Source organism: Alosa sapidissima, chromosome 8 (assembly GCF_018492685.1).
Source record: "Alosa sapidissima isolate fAloSap1 chromosome 8, fAloSap1.pri, whole genome shotgun sequence".
Taxonomy (NCBI): domain Eukaryota; kingdom Metazoa; phylum Chordata; class Actinopteri; order Clupeiformes; family Clupeidae; genus Alosa; species Alosa sapidissima.
In genome coordinates, this window is record NC_055964.1 from 21,903,010 (window position 1) to 21,927,123 (window position 24,114).

The 24,114-nt window shown below is 44.4% G+C and overlaps 2 protein-coding genes across 2 annotated transcripts; one reads left to right on the forward strand and one right to left on the reverse strand.

Annotated features, from left to right (window-relative positions):
- The first annotated feature begins 147 nt into the window (after positions 1–147).
- adamtsl2 (ADAMTS-like 2) lies at positions 148–20,559 on the forward strand. The gene is made up of 19 exons (XM_042099907.1): positions 148–544; positions 3,288–3,390; positions 4,024–4,166; positions 4,320–4,395; positions 4,636–4,738; positions 5,135–5,280; positions 5,863–5,986; positions 6,283–6,363; positions 7,180–7,355; positions 8,048–8,411; positions 9,481–9,856; positions 11,413–11,516; positions 11,991–12,117; positions 15,729–15,942; positions 16,927–17,082; positions 17,320–17,490; positions 17,843–18,019; positions 18,667–18,811; positions 19,148–20,559. Exons 1-19 carry the CDS (start codon positions 327–329, stop codon positions 19,267–19,269), a joined length of 3,126 nt encoding a protein of 1,041 aa, XP_041955841.1. The 5' UTR covers positions 148–326; the 3' UTR covers positions 19,270–20,559.
- A 1,430-nt stretch (positions 20,560–21,989) lies between these two features.
- On the reverse strand, positions 21,990–22,768 carry LOC121715704 (protein FAM163B). The gene is made up of 2 exons (XM_042101593.1): positions 22,757–22,768; positions 21,990–22,503 (listed from the first exon to the last, which is right to left on the reverse strand). The coding sequence occupies exons 1-2, from the start codon at positions 22,766–22,768 to the stop codon at positions 22,060–22,062; spliced, it is 456 nt and encodes a 151-aa protein (XP_041957527.1). The 3' UTR covers positions 21,990–22,059.
- Between the last annotated feature and the right edge of the window lie 1,346 nt (positions 22,769–24,114).

Consider the following 24,114-nt stretch of genomic DNA (forward strand, 5'->3'; position numbering starts at 1 on the left):
TGGCATGACTGCCGCTCTGGGGTAGGGGGGGGGGGGGGAATGGAACCGGGGAAGAGGGGAGGGGAAGTGTGGGGACTGTGTGTGTGTGTGTGTGTGTGTGTGTGTGTGTGTGAGGGAGGGGGTCTCCGTGGGAAACAACAACTTCCTCCCTGTCTGTCTGCGAACCGCTTGGCTGGGTGTGACGCTAGCCGGCTCTGCTGTATTGCACAGCAGCAGTAGTAGCAGCGGCTCAGTGCTTGGCACTGGGCAGGAGAGAGGGAAAGAGAGGGAGACAGAGGGGGTGAGAGAGAGAGAGAGAGAGAAAGAAAGGAAGAAAGAAACTTTTTATGTATTTCTCACTCTGCCACTCTGTTCCTCTGTTGCCGTGTATCGAGGGAGAGAGGGAGAGAAAGGAGGAAGAGAGGGAGGGGGAGAGGAGGGATGCAGGCACACACCTTACTCTCCTCAAAAGACACATCTTCACAGCGGCACCACAACGGCCGGCCACCACTCACACTGAGCCAGCTGCACACAAGTCTGCAACAGCCCAGTGGACTGCAGTCAGGTGAGTGCCACTCTTTCACACAGGACCTCAGTGTTCACGTCTGGCTGCCTGTCTGTCCTTTGTGGATGCCTGTCTGCCTGTCTGTCTGTCTGTCTGTCTGCCTGTCTGTCTGTCACATGTGTAATGTGTGTTTTGTGTGTGTGTGTGTGTGAGGGGCAGTCCAGTCTGGGCAGTTTCTAGGGATCCAAAGAGGATGCCGTCCCGGGGCCCACAGCAAGAACAGACCGAAATAATAATGTTTACTCTTCTGCCGGCACATTGTGCCAGAGCCAGAAAAACTAGAGTTGACTGCTGTCTGCCAGTTCAAGGGGGACTGGTAATGCAATTTCCACTTCCAGGCAGAACACCCATCCTGGCGCTCTCAGATGACATAGATGAGCTACAGTAAGAGCACACGCTCAGAAATGGCAGACAGCGAGGCTGCGTTTTGGTGACACCAAAGGCCAAGTAATGTTCCAGTCCAAAAATGTTGCATCTTCTTAACTGGCTTTGCACTGGAGCAGAGAGGCTTAGAGAAAGCTAGCATCAAACATAGAAGAATGTGCTGTGTGGTCAGACACTAGGCAGTGGGGCAGGTTATCTCACTTGTAGTGGGTAGTGTGAGGACATGACCCCAGATTATTCAAGGTGTGGTATAACAGGGCAAAATGAGAAACAACTGTAAAGACCGCAGGGGCTAGTCCGTTTTAATGTTTTTGTTCATTGTTTTGGTGCAAACTGGGGTGTTATGTAATGTTAATTAAATGCATTATGCAAGGCATTTAACTCGTCTCGTTGTGATGTTATTGTTTTGTCTGATAAAAGATTAGAACTTCTAATAAGGTGTAGTGCTGTATAAATATGTATTGAATTAGATATCATTTATTAGGGGCAGATTGTTTACATTATTTTCAAGTTAAGCGCAAAATCAATTTTCAGTATTGCAGTTTTGGATCTGAGAGAACAAGACACGATGGAGCTGTCCAGATCGAGTGCTCTTCCAGGAAATCAAATCAGCTTTCAGGCTCGCAAGACAGCTTGCAAGTTGACTAGAGCATAACTTGTTCAGCTGAAACAATATGCCTAAGAACAACACAGGAATATCTGCCTGTGAAGTCAGTCTGAGCAGATTTGCCACATTTGAGGATACCAAAAGTCCAAACATTTCAGTGAAGTGTTGTGGAATGTGGGGAATGTCCACTGGGTACATTTTGAGGATGAAAGTGATTTTTTTTACAGAGAGAGAGAGAGACAGGGCTGTTGTGGGTTGTGAGTTAACAATGTCGGCCATAGTGGTTATTCTGCTGAGAAGCTGGCTGACAGGCACTTGATGGGTCTCTGCAGCCAGTGTGAGCGCTGTTGTCTCCAGTCCTCTCTGTAGCATCTTCGCTCCGACACATCTGACTGCAGGCAAACAGGCATGGCTGACCTCACCTTAACTACCCCCAGTCAACCAATCCCTTCAGCTGATTGCCTTACTTCATGGGGACAACGCAAGGGAATTAACACACAAGAGACTAAAAAAAGAGAAAACTGAGAGAAAGCATGAAATAGAAAGACAAGAGGGAGAGGAATGGAGAGAGAGAGAGAGAGAAAGAGAGGGAGGAAGAAAGAAAGTGAAAGGAGAGGGGGAACAACTGCACCATCAATTTTCCACTTGGGCTGTAAACGTGAGAAGGCTGCTGAGAAAGGAGGAAGCTGAGTCTGGTTTGGAGCCATTCTCCCAGAAAGGATGAGTCTCCTCGAGCGGCCTCCAGACAGGCCCTTGCACTCGCGCGTCCCCCCAGGGACAGCCCTGCTGTCTGTCTGCTGCCTGCCAGGGAAAGAAAAACACTCCCCCAAGCAGGAAGCACTTGGCCTGGGGGGCTGGCAGGGGGAGAGAGCCGGCCGGGGCTTGGGCTGGGCTGGGGTGGTGGTGTTGGTGGTGGTGGTGGTGGTGGTGGTGCTGCTGGTGTGGGAGTGGAAGAAGTTAGGTGGGGGGCTGGGACTGTGTTTACTCTCCTCTGTGGCCTGGGAGTCTCTGAGGAGGAAGGTCTGTCTCAGCCATGACAGCCCTGGTGTAGTCGGTGGGAGACAGTGTGTTTGGCAAGCTGGACCTGCTCCAGCTGCGTCTGGGAGCCTAATGAAGTCCAGGTGCTCCTGCGGGCAGTCTAAGACACCTGTCACTAATATTTAGTGCCAGAGAAAGCCAGACTGCAAACAGAGCCCGATGATTTGCTTGCTTATTTTGAGAAGGCTACCTTAAGTCATGGTTCTGATGAGGAGAGATTTGAGGGAGAGAGAGAGTTCAGTATGGGGGTTCAGATAGGCCAAGGGTGGTTTCTTGGAACTGGGACAGGATGTGTGTGTGTGTCTGTGTTTGTGTGTGTGAATGTGAGTGCATGTGTGTGTGTGTGTGTGTGTGTGTGTGTGTGTCTGTGTGTGTGTGTGTGCCTTTATTTGTTGGTAAACCATATGTGCATATGAGTGTTGTGCATACGTGTCTGCCTATATGCACCTATGTGTGATTTTGAGCCCTTGTATACCTTACTGATAATCAGCTCTCGCTGACATAGTTGAAAAGCCTTTCATTTGTAGGTCAGTCTTAACTGTCTACACCTTTACTTGTAAAATGGCCAAGAGTCTATCTGTTAAATCAACATGTCATTCTTCCCTGTCTCCACACTGTGATGCTCCAAATACATTCACAGAGTCAAAATGACTAACACACTTTGGCTTTTACTCTTTCTTGTTTCACTCTTGTTCGTGTTTCTCTTCCCTTAAGAATGAGGATTGTGTTAGGAGAGCAGTGGATAGAAAGCAGCCTGGTTTTGATGGGTATTGTGACACTTTCTCTTTCCCTGGGAAACCTCTCAAGCCGAGGACAGGTTGGTAGACATCAGATTCACTTAAATAGTTTCAATCCAGTGACAGCATGTAAACCAGTACATATATAACATATTCTTAGTTTTTCACCTATTTTTTTCGGTAACACTTTACTTGACAGTATCGACATAAGAGTGACATGACAATGTCATGAACATATGACACTGTCACGACACATGAACCCTAACCCTAACCCTAATCTTAACCCTAACCCTAAACCTAACCCTAACTTGTTATAACAAAAACCGAATGTCACTTAATAACAGAAGCATTATGTCATACAGTAAACGTTTATGACTTGTTTAGGACACATTCATGACAGTGTCATGTCACTGTTATGTCGATACTGTCAAGTGTAAAAGTGTAACCTTTTTTTCTTATTTTATTTCTGGAATATTGATTGTTCAACTTTTGCAAGCAAAAAGCAATGTTTTAATTAACAGATTACTTATGTAATCCAAGAAAAAAAAAATGGTTTATTAGTTAGTTAGTTGGTATAACTCAATTTTCAATCTATGGTGTACCACAGGGTTCTATTTTTGGACCTAAATAAATCACAGTTTACAATTTCAAACATCACTGACATTTCAGTCATTTTATTATCATGATGCTGAAAGTCAAGCTGTTTACTTTAGGAGGAGGGTGTCGCTTCTAACAGTTTGGAGGATGAACAGGAAGTAACCACATACTGGTGGGGAGAGTGGGCTAAATGGACTGCATGCACGCGTACCTGTGGAGGTGGAGTGATGTCACAAGAGAGACACTGTCTAAAGCAAAGGTCAGTCTTTAATCTGGATGTGTGGCTTAAAAGTCGCACCATGTTTGGCACTATGACTTGCGAAAAAGAATTAAATAGCACATTTACATGCCAAATGTATTATTTTCGATTTTGCCTGCATTTCAACACTAACAAGAACTTTCCCATCTCAAGAAAGAGAACAACAGCTGGCAAGAACAATATGACCTGTACAGGCAGTGCCAAAAAATACCGCCTCTGCAATACCAAGGTCAGTTTATTCTCTGAACCCCAGACACCTATAAAATAGGACTCAAATACCACTCAAGACATTCATTCGTATTTTATACAGTATCGTTAAATTTGTTTTATCTTTTCTCCCTCAGCTGGCTAGGATAGGTTTAACCTTGGCTCTAATAGTACAGTTCATATTTTACCTCTTTAAGACCTCCATGACGGTAAAGTGGTGGAATGTACGTCTTGTTCAATAATCATATTACGTATATTGCAGGATTGCCCCTCGACTGGAAGCAGCTTCAGAGAGGAGCAGTGCTGGTCTTTCAATTCACAGGTTTACAATGGCAAAAGCTATGATTGGAAACCCCTTTACCCTGGTAAATACATTAATAATTGTTTATTTGTTTGCACTGAACACATTCTTTTTTTCCCCTACCTCCACCAACCATATTTGGAACGGTAACTGGGACTGTTTATGTGGTCTTGCAAGCTCAGAATAACTGCCCTTAATGAAGCATACTCATGAAACAAAACATTTAAGATGGGACGCTGATAACCCAGCCGAAGTGAGATATCTCTAAATAAAGTCAATACTGAGGTGTCTGGAAATGTTTGACTAAGACTAATGTCTGGTGTCTGTATGCAGATGGCAATCTGTCTCAAAGGAGAAACTGTGTATATCAGTTCAAGACTTGTGCAGTCAGCCTTTAGATAAAAAAAAGTCTAATGGTAAACAAATGACAATAAAAAACAGACTTGTCTTTATCTCGCAGACGACTATGTGCATATCTCCAGCAACCCCTGTGACCTGCACTGCACGACCACGGATGGCCAGCGGCAGCTCATGGTGCCGGCTCGGGACGGCACGTCCTGCAAGTACAGCAGCTACAGGGGAGTGTGTGTAAATGGCAGGTGTGAGGTACGGTAGGCAACCGCAAACCCGCGTCTTTCCACGTGTTATTCTTATTGTTGAGGTCTCATTCAGCACACTGTGGTGTGTGGCGGTGGAAAGGGTTCAGGTCGAGAGAGTGAAAGTGATATAGCGCAGCCATGGTTTTGCTCCTGAGACAGCTGATTTCACTCAGGGGGAGTGTGAGGGAGAGGTGGGGTGGGGTGGGGGGGGGGGGGGGGGGGGGGTTCTCTGCCTCCTGCTCCAGGAATTGGGCTTAGCAAATCCAGGTGGCTGACAAAAAATACTGGTGAGGACTTTCGCTCTCTAAACCTGGAATTTCCACCCCCAGTAATACTGTAACAGTACATTTTTGTGGCTCCTGTTGTGACGTCAATGCCAGGACAAAGGAATTTTCACAAGGGTGTGTAATGTAACAATTTGGCCCTCACCAAATGGACACAAGGTTGTTTCAGACCTTAGAAATGAATCAAATGACCCTTTCCCCGCTGTGTAAAAGAGAAGACAGCTCTCGAGACTGTAATAGTGCATATTCATGACTTCCTTTAGAGTGAGTAAGGTTTGGAAGGGCCTTATCTTATTGTTACCCAGCCAATCGGGTGCGATGGAGTGCTCTTCTCCTCCAAAATACTGGACAAGTGTGGTGTCTGTCAAGGGGACGGCAGCAGCTGCAGCAGAGTCACCGGCAACTTCCGACGTGGGGCTTCCACTCTGGGTAGGACGACTTTTCCACACTGTCACATACAGTTGAGCTAAAGAGTGGTAAACTTGCCATTTGTAAACTTGCCAAACATTATAGATGACATTGCTTCTTCTTATGGATTTAAGGCTGAAAAAAAGTTTCTTTCAACCCTCTCACTATCTTTCATGTTGGAGTATTAATTGCAATAAAACAAATAATTAGTTAATGCATTTATGTTAAATGTTAGGAAATGAAAACCATATATTTACAAAGAGAAACTATATCATTTTATCTCACTGATTTAAAAATGGCTCTGTCTTTTTATGAAGGATATTCTTTCATCACTCAAATCCCAGAGGGCTCATGGGATATCCAGATAATTGAGAGGAAAAAGTCAGCTGATATTTTAGGTATGGTAACCCCTAACCAGTGTTGGGAGTAATGCGTTACAAAGTAACGCGTTACTGTAATTCCACTACTTTTAGTGGTAACGAGCATGTAACGAAGTATTTTTGTAAATCAAGTAACGCAATTACAATTACTGAAATTTCAAAGAGTTCGTTATTTGCGTTATTCTGTTGATCTTGAATGAACGACTGCAGACAAGATGACAGATGCACATTTGCTGCTTCTGATCTAACGTCTCCCGACATTAGCTGTGTTTCCAGCGATTGTGTAAATGTTTAGATTGCAGATGCATTCTTTACATTTAATAGGAGCCTCCTCACATTCCTCCTTATTTCGTATTTATGCTAAAACACACACACAACGTAACTAATTACTTTTGATATACAGTAATTGGTAAGGTAATTCAATTACTTTTTAAGTAACTAGTAACTAACTAATTACTAATTTTCAGTAACTTTCCCAACACTGCCCCTAACAAACAACAAACAGACATTGCCATGGAAGAATATCAATCCATCAGTTTTGACACAAATTGCTGACCTTAAAATTGAAGAAGCATCTCTTAAGAGCAGTAATAAAAAACAGAATTGACAACATGGGGGATGTGTAGGCGCACATATTGTATCTTAAAAATCATTTACATTTTTAGAGTACTTTAACTTGCAACTCAGCAGTGAAGAAAGCTTTTACATTAATATCTTTTGGTTGATAAGAAATGCCAACCTGTGCATTTGATGTGAGCTTGTCTGTTCATTAAGCGATGGCGATGATTTCCTATGATTTCCTAAAAAAAAAGAGCCTTCCTCTCATTCCTCCAGCTGTGACAGACCAGGCTGGGAATTTCTTCTTCAACGGCGCATACAAAGTGGACGCCCCTCAGAACTTCCACGCTGCAGGAACCATCTTCAAGTACCGGCGGCCCACTGATGTGTACGAAACAGGGATCGAATACATCGTGGCCAAAGGGCCCATCGACCAGCCCATCAATGTTCTGGTACTGTAGCCGAGGTCCTCTCTCCGCCGCCAAGCGCCCACTGGGTAATCTCACTGGCTGGCAAGCCCCGCGTTTGATTGAAAGTGCTGGCCACAGCTCTGGCATCTGTGATGCTGACTGAGTGTGATGCATTATCTCAAGGGGGACTGACTTGAGCAAGCACTTTGCACTGTAATGCTGAATGAAGCTACTGTGTGTTGTCATTCTCGGAGTCTTGGATTAGTGTCAGAAACAACTAGTGCTGTGGAGTTGATGCAATTCCATCTGGGTGCCTGGTTTGCATCAGAGTTGAATTATATAGTCTGCAAACTTCACTGACGTTTAACTGTCATAGCCCTTAAATCCTTCAGGGTCATACAGGTTACACTGTGAGTGCTATGGTGAGTTCAGGTAATAAAGTAATGAGTTTATTAGTACTAAACACTATTTACTGTTCACTATAATACACTGTTCACTATTTTAGGACAAAACCTTACCAGTTGGTGGCATTCATAGTTAGGTATATAATAATATTCTGTAATCATAATACAGTCATATTTTCTCATTTGCCCTCAGTTTAAAGAAGTAGAATGATGAGAAATATTCTAAATAGCTAGATAGCTAAAAAGGGATCTTGTCGTGCACTTTTCCTTAACAGAACAGTCCGAGACAATGATTGCATCCACATTAGACTCTATCTTGTGTCCTCCAAGGTATGGAACCAGAACGGTCGGAACCCCTACATCACCTACGAGTACACAGTTCTTCGGGACGCTCTCCCTCCGGTCTCCCAGCCCCCGCTGTACACTGGGCCGGACGCCGGAGGGAATGGAGACATCTCGGTGGAAGTGGGCCGTGTGCTGACGCAGAACGAGACGGTGTACGACAGTGTGGGTCAAGAGGGCGAGACTGGCCGCCTGCTGAGGCCCGGTACGGGCCCGGAGACTGTGGCCGGCGGAGCCGACGAGGGCCAGAAGATCGGCCAGGTGTCCAACGAGGTGTACGCAGAAACGGCCGCAGGCGTGGACTGTGAGGATGGAGGGGCTCCGGCGACGCCACAGCAGCCAGGGCTCTCAGGTGAGGGTGGCCACACACACACACACACACACACACACACACACACACACACACACACACACATGAACACAGTACTTCTGCTTCCAACTCACATGTGAACCCAAGGTTCTGGCCATTTCGACATTCTCTGAATCCACTCCTTGTTTGTTATGATTGGCCGATCTTACATGTTGACAAATTCTCAAAATGGTCAGTCCCCTTGTAACTTATTCATTTCCAAATAATACACACACAGCAAAGAGCTTGCCCAAATATAGGGTCTGTGATGTTACTACTCTCTAAATATGTTTACATAAAAACCTTCCATTAGCTTAATAAAAAAGAGCCCCTCTCATCACCACACTATTATCATTACTTTGCGGGTCAAATTTTGACCTTTCCCATCCTTTAAAACCAAAACCCATCTGTTCTGACCCTCAGTGCCATTATGGCCTCCCAGTATGGATAGGCTCTCTGTGGAGAGTGCCGGACGCCCAGTGAGTGGCGCATGCATCAGTACCTTACAACCCAGATACCGTGAAACACTAGATGTTTTTTTTTTTTTCCCTCAGAGATACTCTTTTTGCTGGCCCATAGGCTCCCTCTATTATTCATGAACATACACCCGAAAGATGAGCGCAGAGGGATGAAAAATTCAGTGAGCATTTTTAAGCCACCCTCTCTCACTCATCGCCAACACACCACCTCTAAAAATAGACAAATAGCTCTGTAGTGGGCCTTCCACATCAGGGTGGGTCAGCCATCTCTGGTGTTTTTAGACGTCGGGAAGAATGGTTAAAGGCATCATGGGAGATTTCCTTAACTGTCCACTCACCATCAAAATCCGCTTACTGCTAAACTCACATACAGGTGCTTCTATCAATGTGAGTTTTTATCATGCTCTATCATATTATACTCATCTCAAACATGTAATCAGAGAACCTTTCAGTTGGTATTGTAGAGGCATTATATGCAGGTTCAATTTGTGACTTCACATTCATTGACACAAGTTTGTATTTTCAATTATATCTACTTCTTCAATGACTGTGCAGATGTCTCCTTATTTGCACCTGATCCGTCTTCTCCACAGAGGGAAATAGCAGCCAACCCAGTAGCTTGGTCGCCCCACCGCTAGCCACTCCCAACAGACTCGGAGACAAGTTGTCCGACTCGGAGAACCTCATCTGGCGAGTGCTGATGGGCGAGTCAGTCGGTCAGGACAAGCTGATGGTCAACATCACGACCAATCAGCTCCTGACGCAGGGCGAGGGCCAGTTCTCGGCCGAAATGGGCCCGCTGGAGCTGGACTATGGCAGCCTGGAGTCAAACGCCGGCTTCAGTCTGAACAGCTCCACTCTGCTGGAGTTCACGCTGGGGCGCAGAAGCAACGAGACGGGAGACTTACCCCTCCTGAACAGGACCATATTCCCTGGGCTGAGGAACGGAAACCGCACAAGTCGAACCAGGTGACGAAACACACACACACACACACACACACACACACACACACACACACACACACACACATACACACACACACACACACACACACACACACACACACACACACACATACACACCCTGCAAGTCAAAGACACCTTGGTACTCAATGAAACTCACTTCTGATTGAAAGCAGAGATGCTGATGGAGTGCTGAGGGCTGAGTGTGAGGTCTCCTCTCATTCTGTCAGTGCGTTATCATTTGGGTTTATTACCCTGTTACAGAACATATTATATCATCTTCCATATCGGAGTAGTCAGGTAGAATTATTGTTCTATTTGGATTCTAATCAGACCACAGACGTCTCATTAGCTTTGTGCTCTCCCTCTGGCCTGCAGTGGAGGCTCTGTAGACATGCTGGATAGTCTCAGCTGAGGGAAGAGACCATGGTCCAGAAAATGGAATGTGCTCTGGGCCCCTCTTTCCTTCTCATGCTCTCTCTCTCTCTCTTTTTCCCCTCTCTCCTGCTCTCTCTCACTCTCTCCTGCTCTCTCTCTCCTGCTCTCTCTCTCTCTCTCTCTCTCCTGCTCTCTCTCTCTCTCTCTCTTTTTCCCTCTCTCCTGCTCTCTCTCACTCTCTCCTGCTCTCTCTCTCCCCTGCTCTCTCTCTGTCTCTCTCTCTCTCCTGCTCTCTCTCACACTCTCTCTTTTTCCCTCTCTCCTGCTCTCTCTCTCTCTTGCTCTCTCTCTCTCTTTCCTGCTCTCTACTGCTCTCTCTCTCCTGCTGCTCTCCCTCTCTCTCTCTCTCTCTCTGGTTCTGCAGCCGTGCTCTTTCCCACTCGCTCGCTGCGTAGACGTTCAGCGACTGCCAAGCAGGATTGTCGGCCAAGCTGAGGGCCTGGCTGGAATCGCACTCCATCATTTTTATAATTCATGTTAGCTTCCCCAGTGCGTCGTCCAAGCAGCGCCTCACCAGCCCCACCGCCAGGGACCATAAAACACATCACATGACCACGCTACCCTTCTCGCATGGCGAGGGGATGCAGACGCACAGCAAACAAAAGGAGAAAAAGAGTAAAAACAAAAAGAAATTCAGGATTCTTCTTTGAGCCATATTTCAAGGTGTAATAATGTCACCGCAGTGACATAGTAGATATCACTGGCTCTGATACAGAGGTAGTTCCATAGTGTGTGCCTGTATTGGTAAGGTGAATTAGTGGGTCATTGGGTTGTGCTGCTTCATTGTGTGCATGTGAAAAATAATAATACACTGTCTAATTCCAGCCAATGACCGTTTTCACAAAGATATTAAACTGTGGCAAAGAGATTAGGCAATTACAGGTCTAGGCCAGTTGAAACTGTTGTACTTATCTGTGTACTTGTCTGTACACACACACACACGCACGCACGCACGCACACACACGCACGCACGCACACACGCACGCACGCACGCACGCACGCACGTACGCACACACACACACACACGCGCACATACACACACACACACACACACACACACACACACACACACACACACACAGTGGCTGTGGTGTTTTATGGGGATGTCTTATCTTCCTGCTTAGAAATCATCAGAAATTCCTGCAGAAGAATTTCAAGCTGAGTCCAGCTGACATGTACCGCTGGAAACTCTCCTCTCAAGAGCCCTGCAGCATGACCTGCTCCATCGGTAATAACTCACATGAAACACACACACACACACACACACACGCACACTCACAGACACACATACACACATACACTCACAGACACAAGCAGACAAACACACACACACACACACACACACACACACACACAGAAGAACACAGACACACGCACAGGCATGCATACACATAAACTGATGCACATACACACTCACACGCAAGCGCACAGACAGACAGACAGACAGACACACACACACACACACACACACACACACACACAAGTCTCCACCTCAGGAAGCCACGATATACAGCACAGGTACTGAAGAAGATGGAACACACACAGACAGTCACACACACTCCGGCGTCTCCCTTACAGGAAGTAACATGACATAAACCACAAGCTCCAAACTAGATAAAATACACACCCTTTAACCCCTGTTTTTTATGTTTTGAGAATGAGTCTTTTCTAAGTGGTCAGACTTCTCCATCATTCCTGCCAGGTGTGTCTAGGTCCTTCGCCATGTGTGTTCGTTACGACGGTGTGGAGGTGGAGGACAGACACTGTGATGCTCTGACCCGACCCGAGCCTGTCCACGACTTCTGCATTGGCAGGGAGTGCCAGCCCAGGTAGGAGACCAGACCCAACGTATTCATTCACTTGAGCTGACGGTGCACAAGGCATATTTTTGAGCAAGGGCAAGTGTTGCCCTGTGTTTCACCACCTATAGACTTTTGACATCTTCAGGGATTCCTTCTGGTAGTCTTCCTCTTTGGTCAAACTCACCAAACTGCTCACCTTTAGCTCAACTAGGACCGAGTCATAAATGTTCCACAACATGTTTCTTCAGGAGAATAGTACAGTACACTGTGTTTGAAAAAATAGGCTCCTGCTAGATTTTCATGTAAAAATGGATTTTTTTGCATATTTTGCTAAAGTAGTGTCTAAAGAACAAGATTTTTTTTGTCTTCAAATTTTCGAAAAGTGATTCTCAATTTCAATTTAATTTCAATTTATTGTGCTTATAGAGCGCCAAAACATTACACATGTCATCATGGCGCTTTACAGAATGTAGGCAATCAGAGAAGGAAAAGAGGAAGAAAAGACAAGAAAGAAAGAAAGAAAGAAAGAAAGAAAGAAAAAAGGCCCATGGGTAACAGGGGCGAGGAAAAACTCCCTAGAATTGGAGATACATATAGGAAGAAACCTCAAGCAGATCCACGACTCAAGGGCCTGACCCAAAAAACAAATAACTCAAGGGAAAAAACATTGGTCAGACACTTGCCCTCCAAATGTTAACACCATCTTGGTCACTGTGATGCTAAGCACTAGTCCTGGTGTGGACTATGGCTACCCTCAACTCTCCAACTGCAGTGTTACCGAGGCATGGCTCCCTCCCGATACCCCCATGAGGCTGTGGAGCAGCCAGTGCTGAAGGGCTGGATGAATCTTGACTGGTGGGAACAGGTTTAAGCTCGGAGCGATGCATGGTCTTAAGGGGTCCCTCCTCCCCATATGGCCTGATCTTATAGTGTGTGCCAATTCCATCCAGACACTTCACAATTTCATACTTGGTGGACACCCATGTATCCTGGATTTTGTGGCGACCGTGAAAATATTTTTTGCAAAAGAGTGTACATGTACATTACATTTAGCAGACACTTCTTGACCAAAGTCACTTACATACTGTATGTCAGCTATATTACAAGGGATCACATTGTCCCCGGAGCAACTTGGGGTTAAGTGCCTTGCTCAAGGGCATAACAGTGGAAGCCGGGAATTGAACCGACAACTTTCAGGCTACTGCACGCTAGCCCAGCTCCTTAACCACTACACTACCACCGCCCACTAGAAAAAGACTAGAGTACAAGGTGGTAATATGGTTACGGTGTCAGGACCACCATGCCTACGATATGCCGCAGCCTCTTCTAAGTGTCTCCTAGCACTAGGTACTCTTGATGTTGCACCACCCAATCAGTCGGTGGATTGTCCCTGTGGTCACCTCCAGTATTTCCAAGTAGGTGGTCGACTGGTAACTGGCTTCTGACCGGACATCAGCTCGTATGAGGAGTGCTGTGTGGACTGGTACATGGTGGTATTATAGGCGAACAGGAGCTGAGGGAGCAACTGGGGCCATTTACGCTTCTTTTCAGGGGGTAAGGTCCTGAGCAAGTCATGAAGTGTCCTGTTGAAATGTTCACATTGACCGTTCCCTCTGGTTCTACTCTTTGTTATGCTGTAGATGTCACACAGGTGCTTCAACAGCTCCCCCTCAAAGCTGCGCCCCTGATCAGAGTGGATTCTCCTAGGCACGCCATACACATGAAACCATCTCTCAGTTAGAATCTTAGCTACGGTGGAAGCTCTCTGATCAGGGGTGGGAAAGGCCTAGGTCAACTTTGAGAAAACATTTGTGACTACCAGAACATTCTCTTGTCCTGTGCTAGCCCAATCCAAGAGAGTAAAGTCAATGGAGATTATCTACAAAGGCTTAGTGGCTAACAGATTTCCGAAGGTTCTGGCTTGGGTTGTCTTGCTTTAGCAACCACACAGTGCTCACACTCAGAACACCACTTTTGCACCTCATGCCATATCTGGGGCCAGTAGCACCTCTGGCATATCAAATCTGTGGTCCTGTCCACCCCCAGATGGCCATGGTTGTTGTGTAGGCTAGGTAGGTGGGCGTCCCTGTTGCCAAAACCACAGGTATCTGGAAATACAGGGATCAGTCCCTTGCAGGACTTTCAGGTCTCTTTTGGTTCGACCAGGGATGGTGTCCACCATACAATATTCTGTCATCCAAGAGTCTTGGATAGGTGCAGTCGAGGCTTACATGTTGGCTATGGCAACGTCCAGGCCATGTGACACAGATCGCAAAGTGTTAGTGGGGCTGGGAAGCCTAGAAAGGGCATCGGCATTGTGATTAGCTGTCCCAGGACGATATTTGATGTTGTTATCAAAGAGGGCAAGCTGAGAAACCCAGCACTATTCCAGAGGGCCCAGTTTCGCTGACTGCAGGTATTGGAGGGGATTGTTGTCAGTGTACACGGTGAACTTGTTGCCCAGGAGATACTTGCATTTTTTTTTCTGTGATTGCCCACTTGACTGCAAAGAGTTTGAGTTTCATGGCACTATAATTTGACATGTTCCTCTCACTTGGCCGCAAGCCCCGGCTAGCAAAGGCTATTGGTCGCCGTAACCCATCCATCTCCTGTCACAGAACTGCCCCCAATCCTGCATGGCTTGCATCCGTCTCTAAGATAAAGAGATGACTGAAATCGGCATACCTAGGACTGGCGCTTGAACAAGCCATCCTTTAAGGCTCTGAATCTAGAAAAAGTTCTGAAGGCAAACCTGAACCTGATTACATTCAATGTATCCAATATTCAGATGTCTCTTTTTTTTGTAATTGAAATGTATGCAAATTAGTGCATAATTAATGAGATGTTGTTAAATAACATCCATAAACATATATTTTCAGAAAACTTGTAATGCAAAAAAAATATTGTCTCTTACATAAATTATCAACTAGTAAAGTTTCATAAGAATATCAAGGAGTTACATTTTTTACCCTATGGACCCTTTCAAGAGAGTTCCATTATCAGCATCATAGTTGGCCCCACAAGACTTCCTTTTTAACATTCCATATGTTATCTTAATGAAGAGGAAGTAGATTGGGGCCCAAATAGAACGTTCAAGCATTGTTTTTGTTTTTATTGTTGAAAGGGTCTATTCACCCGTTCTATGTTGCCTTTGGAGGCCAGTTTTAGGCCGCAAATGCTAATTAGCAGGTTTACAACTAAAAAATCAGCTAATTAAATATGATATTCAGAATCAGCACCCAAAAATTAAGCAAAATACCCTCTTTACCAGTGTTTTTTCTCACATTTGACCCCCAAGTGATAGTAGTCCCAGTCTTAATTATGCATTATATAAATGATGATGTCATCTAAGTGTGAAAATGGATTGTGAAAATTTGAAGACAAAAAAATCTTGTTCCTTAGACTCTATACTAGCAAAATATGCAAAAAAATAAATTTTTACAAGAAAATCCAGCGGGATTACACAAGACACCGTACTAAGAAAGGGAGGGGTGTGATTTGATTTGCTGTTGAGCCAATACCAACAGCCTGTCAACAAACCCTTTCACCTGAAACGCAGCACTGTACCTCTAATTGTGGCTATTGTCGGTGGCGGCTGCTGCGCCCTGCTCACCCCGTCTCCCTGTCGCCCCCTGCAGGTGGGAGGCCAGCAGCTGGAGTGAGTGCTCGCGCACCTGCGGCGAGGGCTTCCAGTTCCGGCTGGTGCGTTGCTGGAAGATGCTGTCGCCGGGCCTGGACAGCTCCGTCTACAATGACCTCTGCACGCTTGCAGACCTGGAGCGCCCCCCGGAGCGCCGGCCCTGCAAGAGTCCGACGTGCGGCCCGCAGTGGGAGGTGGCCGAGTGGTCCGAGGTGTGTGTGTGTGTGTGAGATATAACTGAGTGTGGCAAAATTAATTGTTTGTGTGTTTGTTTAAAGGCACTTAAAGGGACCCTATGCAGTTTTGGCCATTTCTTCGCTGTTTTCTCGCCTTTTGCTCGCAGTTGTCTCTACAGAGCTCCCCCTATATAGTATATATTTTACGACACTCCTCGCTTAGTCAGTCTGCCATTTCCTCTTTTTTTGTTCCTCCGACAACAGTTTACTTGTTTTCTGCTTCTTTTCCCCGGCTCTGCTATGACAAATGTCTGAGAAACTCCATCGTTACCTTGTTCTAGCCAGTGCCTGGCGTATATGTGTGTAGTGCCGTAAAGCAATTTGTTACATCGTGAAACCGCGAGACTTTCTGACTGAGGCTGACAGCTCGCCAGTCCAAAGTTGCAAGGCTGTTTTTTTTCGCTCACAGGCGCTAGAGGGAAGCGAAACGGTCACCATTCAACCCTGAAAAAAAAAGCCATATAACCATTCCAATGACTCCAAAGTTGTTAAGTTAAGGTAAATTAAATTAAGCTAAAAAAAAACCTTCATATTCCCCTTTAACAGTTTTTTTATTTTAACATAACGTTTCCAAAATAATTTTGATGGCACATAACCTCATGGAACGGCACTTCTGCCATTGTCTGGCCCTCTGTAGGCGACTACCGACCTAGCAACCTGCCCCCTCCAAAATTGAAACGCAAAAGAGCTGCTATGCTACAGAAATTCTGAGATCTTTTTCCCCTCTATATTATATCATGTTAATTTCATTATATTATGTTCATACTTTGTTTATTATTGCGCTTCTCAACCAGAAGTGGATCACGAGAGCAAGCCTTGTTATGGGTGCCTTTAATTGGATAATGAGGACCTAAGAACGTGCAGTGGTACAGACTACACATTCTCTTGTTATGAACAACTGAAACTTCGTGATAGTTAATTGTTCGAGAGTGATCTGACTGGTTTGTTTGCTCACTGCAGTGTCCCGCTAAGTGTGGAAGCAGGGCCCTGGTCTCACGTGACGTCAGGTGCTCAGACGAAACCAGGCCATGTGACGAATCCACCCGTCCACCACCGGCCAAGAACTGTACAGGGCCTCCGTGTGAGAGACAGTGGACGGTCTCTGAGTGGGGGCCGGTGAGATATGATGGATTACTGGGATAAACCCATGAAACAGCACTCAAAGTTATACACATGTGATTGTAGACAGTTCTGTTTTTTTTATTTGAAAGCCTTGAGGTTAAACCACAGGCAGAATTGGTTGAGCTGTGCAAGTACTTGGAAAGCACCAAGCTCAGTTGAATTTAGTGGCACTGCCTTCACTGTGCTGGAAGTTAGAATTCTTCAGCTGCTGTTTGCTGTTTTCCCTTTCAGTGCTCTGGGTCATGTGGGCAAGGGAAAATGGTCCGTCATGTGTACTGCAAGACCCCAGAGGGTCGAGTGGTTCCCGAGACCCAGTGCTCCTCAGAGAACAAGCCCCTGGCCATTCACCCCTGCGGGGATAAGGACTGCCCACCACACTGGCTGGCTCAAGATTGGGAGAGGGTGAGGCAATATTTTGATAATGTTATACTTAATGCCAGAATAACTTTTTTGAGTATTTCGTTAACAGCTCTTTCCTCAGTTTGGCTGATATTATGTATCTATGCATTGTATGCATCTATTGTCTCAGTTTTCACATTTTCTTCCAATACTTTAATTGATGTTATTTTATTATTTGTATTAGTTATATTAGTTAGATTAAAATATTATTAGTTAGTTATTATTGGTTATTCTTATTATTTATTTTATCTAGATTAAAAATTCACCAATATTTTCAGTGTTCATGTGTTTACACATGCTGCTGAAATAGAGGTGCAACAGAGTGATTAATCAAAAGCTACTTTCTCCGGCGCAGTGCAACACCACATGTGGCCGTGGCACCAAGCAGAGGATAGTCCAGTGTGCGGCCATCACCGGGGGCAAGTTCCAGACCCATGACGATGAGTCTTGCGACCCTGGCGATCGCCCTGAGCACGAGAGCACCTGCTTCGAGAGGCCCTGCTTCAAGTGGTATACCACACCGTGGTCCGGGGTGAGCTAGCTCACGAGACTCCACTGGAACACCCTAATTGATTAATTGGGACTAATCGGTTGATTTGATCAAACTTCACCTTGATGGGTCATCATGTGTTATCAATAAGCCATCTTTTTTTCCGTAAGGATCACAAAATGGTTCTAACTTATGGTCAAATTAGGGTATGATAGTCTGATAGTTAATATAATCTGACAGACAGCTAATAGTTAGATCAACTGATGACAGATGACAAATGACAAAAGGTTTGTTGAATCTTTTTTAATAACTGCTGGTAGTTTGTTGGTCATGAAATAGATAACCTTTCAAATAAATTGTTACCACTACTTTAGTAGTGATTAATCATGAAACTCATAGAAGACTTGTGGGAGTAACTTTCATTGGCAGTTACGTTTCTTTGTTTTGGCTCAATCTTCAGGTTAGTGTTGGAAGCCTCATAGTCAAGAACAGCAGTGGTGAAAAGTACCATTTCAGAATTGCTCTGTCAGTGTCTGACTGCAGAATTGAATCAATCTGTCATTGAATCACTGAATCATTCTACACCCAGACATTAATTATCTTAATTACACCGAATTTGTGATCAATATTTTGATAATTTTCATGAGAAACACTTCCTTGTGTGCGTTTCCCCGATGTTACACAACCAGTGCACTAAGACCTGTGGGATAGGAGTGCGCATGCGGGATGTGAAGTGCTACCAGGGACGGGAGCTGGTCAGAGGATGTGACCCACTGACTAAGCCTGTTGCCAAGCAGACCTGTGCCCTTCAGCCCTGCCCAACAGAACCTCCAGGTCTGGTCTAACTGCTACTCTTAATCGTACATAGGACACTTTAAATATGTACTGTATGTTTAAGTTTAAGTTATTAGTTATTTATGTGTTTTTTGTTTTGTTTCAATTGAACTGAATATATATCACCACTACCTTTTCCACATGAAAGCTGCACCAACCCTTGCAGCTCTTGCACTAGATCGCTTTAAGAATTTGCTGTCTGAAAATTAATTATTTGGGTGTTCTACTTCAGCTGAACTTGAGATTTATAATTTGTTAAAGTTTTGTTAAATATCTCTTTAATAACTGTTGGTAGTTTATTGATGGTGAAATGTATCATCTCTTCACCTTCTCCAGATGAGAACTGCAATGACCGTCCCACCACAAACTGCTCGCTGGCACTGAAGGTGAACCTGTGCAGCCACTGGTACTATAGCAAAGCCTGCTGCCACTCCTGCCGGACCCTCCGCTCCTCCTAGTCCCGTCTGCCCAGGCCTGGGAGGCCCAGCATGGACAGCGGTGGTCCTGGCTCGCGTTGCTTCGGTTGGCGGCGAAACACTCATTATTGTCTGTTTTCAGAGATAGGAGCCATAGATGAACTCTGACCCCACTGTTCCAGACCTCCAGGAGGTACACCCCCCCCCCCCCCCCCCCCAGTATAACTTTCTGCCATAGAATGCATTCTACAAAAAATATAGGACACCCAAATAAATGGTTCACAACAGGTGTTGATCAGTAAAATTGGTAACTGTCATATCGTTTTTATCCTTCATTTACCTGAATGAAAGTCACGTGAACTCTTCTGTTCATTAGCAATAGGAAATATCCGGCTGTCAAGCTACAAGAATATCATTTTTTTGTTTGTTTGTTTTGAGTGTGTTTTGCATTTCCACTGCTATTGAAGATTCAGTACTGTATTTAAGGAGAACCAGCATTGAAGTGATGCTGTGTGGTTACACAAGTGAAGGATGGGCTACTTTCACTGAATAAGTTAAAGAGCACTCTGAGAGATATTTAAACCAGTTCCCCATTAAAAAGTAGCCTTTAATTATTTTTGGGAAAGTTAGGAGAATCTAGTATTTTGAAACATGTATATTCAAAGCTACCATTAGTCAAATATGTGCTTATTTTCATGGAAGGACTTATTAAATTATTTAAATGTAATATTGCATGATTTGAGTGTCAGTAAATGCTATCGTTGGTTAAATGTACACTGTTTTCCCTTCCCAGTTCTACATTGCCTCCTTACTTTGTTGTTGTATTCCTCTTTGATATACTGTTAATGTGCATCGTACCGTGTTTATTGTATTTTTTCCATGGTTAAACTGGACATGAAGTTTTCTCTAACCACAGCACTTTCAATACACAGCCGGTAGAATACTATTGCAGAACCTTCCATGCCTTTGGAAGACTCCTGACACTTGAACATGTACATGCTGAAAATGCACTCACTCACACACTCATTGTACAGTTGTGATATTTGTATTCAAAATCACATTCACTTTTAACACATACCATACATTACCGAGGTGACAGAGGAGAAATGACAGAGTGTGTGTATCCTCTCAAATATGATCACCAATATTATACATACATACTATACTTAAATGTATATATTTCAATGCTTTTGCCTCATTCAAAAGTTTAACATCATTGATTTTTTGTATTCACAAATACTGTTGCATTTTTAGCTTGGCAAAAATTTGTTTCTGCTCTCTGAAATATCTCTGACAAAACATTCGACAATAAAGGGATATGAAAAAGAGTGACAATATATTTTTGTCTAATATTTTGACAACAACTCATATCATCTGATAGAATGTCAAATGTGCTGACTAAACTGAGATTAACAACAAAATAGTGATGCCATATGTAGCTGTTTGTCAATATGTTAATTACTACATAGTCATGGATTTAGTCCATCATCACTCACATTATTTATTCATGTCTAACAGGGAAAGGGGAGGTAGGGTGGAAAATGAAAGATGTAAAAAGAGGGAAGTATTTTTGTCAAAACATCAGTGGCACCAGCTCCTAAAGGTTTATTATTATTTGAGTGTAAATCCGAATGATGTGGCTATTAAAAAATAAAAACTCAGAAATCTTATACAGGCATGTAATAAATGAATGGAGGGAATATAAATAAGATGCAATATATAAATAGATGAAACAATCATAAATAAATAGCTATATGTTTGATTCTTTTAATCTGAAAATATCCTTTACTCACCAAAGATAATCCCATTATTTTTCAACTTAGTTGAAATATGAAATACAGCATATGTCATTTGAATTGAACAACAAAGCCCAATGTTATTCTGTGACCTATAATAAAATTGTTTTGGAAACTTCTATCCAAGATATGGCTGTTATATTTTAGCTGTTTCACAGATTTTCTCTGACACTCATTCACTGTCTCTCAAAGACCACCCATCATTCCGAGTTCAACAATTCATCCCTTGCTCATATGGGCATTACTCAGCAATCAGGCCTGTCTCACTCCACTCAACTCAACTCTCTCGTGTTAAGACGCATCAAAATGCCTTAGTAAAGATAAAGCTTTTCAATTTACTGTTGCTAGCATGAAGGTGTTATTACACCTGGGTACCACATTTGCGTGCAAGAGCAACAAACACCACAAATGGGCTTTGCTCATCAGCAAACAAAATAGGGAGTATACCTATATGACCTATAGTTGCTAATGCTGATGTCTGTGTGCAGAAGCATCCCCCTATTGCACTGGCCCACCCACGTTTAAACTTAGGATCTTGCTGATGTTATGAAATAACAAAATGAAGCAAAACAAATAGCAAAACTAGCTAGCTGTAGCTTTAAGTCATGTGCAGCAGAATGTGAGTGCTACGTTGCCCATCAATTAAATTAAAGCCCCTGGAGTTGCTGTTAAGTTTGCGTTATGGGCAGCCTACTTTAAAATGCAGGTGACAGCTTAATCAATGGTCTTCAGAGCAAATGTGACATGAGTAATTGTGTAGGGAGAAAAGACATGAGGTGTGATAGGCTAACACCTGCTGTGCCTGGCTATTGTTCATCTCATCATCACTGATTGGCCCCTTGCACACTAGTGTCCATGTCCTATGATATAGTGCCCTGAAAGATCAGTAGTGAAAAAAAAACTTACAATAAGACACAAATAAAAGAAATGAATTTAGTTAAATTGATGGATTGAGACCTGCTTTTTGCCAGCAGAATAACATTAGGCCTGTATGGAAGGGATCGCCTAGCAATACCGCCATACTGCCAGGGCAGCTCTAGACATCAGTACTGAAACTGCGGTGGGCCACTACCTCATGCATGGTGACCCAGCGGATCAGGTTCATCTTCCGGAAGCTGTCGCGCTCCGACTGCACGTCGAAGTCAGGCTGCGGCTGCTGGTAGCTCACCCTGCCCCCGCCGTTGCGGAGGCCCTCGTGTCTGTGCATGTGGTTGGGCAAGAGGCCCGAGCAGGACGGGCACAGGGCGTATCCTGGGGGCCTGCGGACGCCCCGGAATGGGTAGCCACAGGGCAGGCACGAGGGTCCGTTGGCCTCGTACCCCCCCAGCGTGAGGATGGGCTTGCTGCTGTAGGGTGGGGAGGGCGGCCCGGAGGGAGGCGGCGTGTAGGAGCGTGTGAAGTAGTCCGGCGGCGACGGAGGCTCAGGGGACAGGGACAAGTCTGTTTCCTCCTCTTCCGGCTCTTCCTCCACCTCCTCCTCCTCCTCTGATGACGAGTCCTCCTCCTCCACCACAGAGTCCTCTCTCTTACAGCAATAATACTGTGTGTGTGTGTGTGTGTGTGTGAGTATGTGTGTGTGTGAAAGAGAGAGAGAGAGAGAGAAAGAACATATGTGTTAAGGAAAAAAGAAAAATGTGGTAGTGTCATTCATGATGAGTTCATAAATGCTGACACACAAATGAACAGATTCAACTGCACTGTATGAAAGCAAAGAATAACAACCAAAAACATACACAGACACACATGCTGTCACTGTTTTTGGCGAATGGTAAACAGTAGTGAAGAACACATACCTGTAGCCTACAGTAACATAGTGTACTAACGATGGTCAGCAGGATAAATCCAGCTAAAAGTCCACCTATGATAACGACTGTTCCGGCTGTCATTCGAAATCTTCTCCATTAACAACCTGCCGAGGGGAGAGGTTTTGGTGTAAGTTTAAGGTTATCATCTCTCCCTGCCCTCCACACCATAACCTAACTTGGGTTAGTTACACGGCTTAATTAAAACCAAAAAATGGCTGACAACATACATTCCACTACACCTATACTTTACTTGACCAATCACTATCAATATACAAAATGTTAATTTTCCCACTTCACATAAGAGAAATACTGTTTACAGAAAATCATTGGTTCTTCTGCCGCCACCTATATCTATGTATCCCATGAATCCCTTCATATGAGAGGAATTCACAGTGTGAATGGGACGTGGCTAAAACTAGAAACACTACCTCTGTAGAAATGTTGGAAATGGAGCTTCAAATCTTGTCACTTTCTTTGACAATTGATTCTGGCCTCGTATTTTGTATCATACTTTTTATCTCCACGGTTCTCTCATTTTCTGATCCTAACACACACACACACACACACACACACAAACACACAACCCCCCCCCCCCACCACCACCACCACCACACACACACACACACACACACTGAGAGAGAGAGAGCTTTCTCTTATTCTTGGAGCAGTTAGGTGCCTGATCCATGATGTCTGGTTGCAGTTAAATTATCCAGTTTACAGATGGACAGAGAGAGAGGAGGGGTGTTTATAAGTGAGAAAGTAAAGTGACAAATCCATGAGGAACATTAGCCTTAAATGTTGACACACCATACTTAAAGCAGCTTTTAAAGGACTCTTTTGAGCTTTCACTGGTGAGAAATTGCACAGTCATCCAAAACGAAGGAACACACCCTCAATGGCTCACTTGTAGTTTCCGTCAAGTAACACTGGGAGCCTTCTTACACCTTCACATTAGCACACCTGTATGGCTGAAGCTAATGAACCATAGTGGACAGGAACTATAAGATGCTTTATTCCAGCTAGCAGCAAACAGTTCCCCATTGAACAACGTAATATTATAGGAACGTTGCTTGCACAAGCAAAGAACAAGGGAATAGTATTGCGTTTGGGATTGGTCTCAGGATGTACAGATTCGAGGAAACGTGTAAATTGAGGAAACAAATTAAAGCGTCACATTAGTGATTTCGAAGCATTAAGAATCGACCGAACAATTTTTAGAACATATTTAGCAACTACACGCTATTTGTCCAGTTATGACTCGCTTTACGCTTTATTTCAGGACAGAC

Coding starts and splice junctions, on each gene's coding strand:
- adamtsl2 (XM_042099907.1), top strand. CDS start 327: ATGTATTTCTCACTCTGCCACTCTGTTCCTCTGTTGCCGTGTATCGAG. Junction 545..3,287: donor GCCCAGTGGACTGCAGTCAG/GTGAGTGCCACT, acceptor TCTTCCCTTAAG/AATGAGGATTGTGTTAGGAG. Junction 7,356..8,047: donor ACCAGCCCATCAATGTTCTG/GTACTGTAGCCG, acceptor GTGTCCTCCAAG/GTATGGAACCAGAACGGTCG.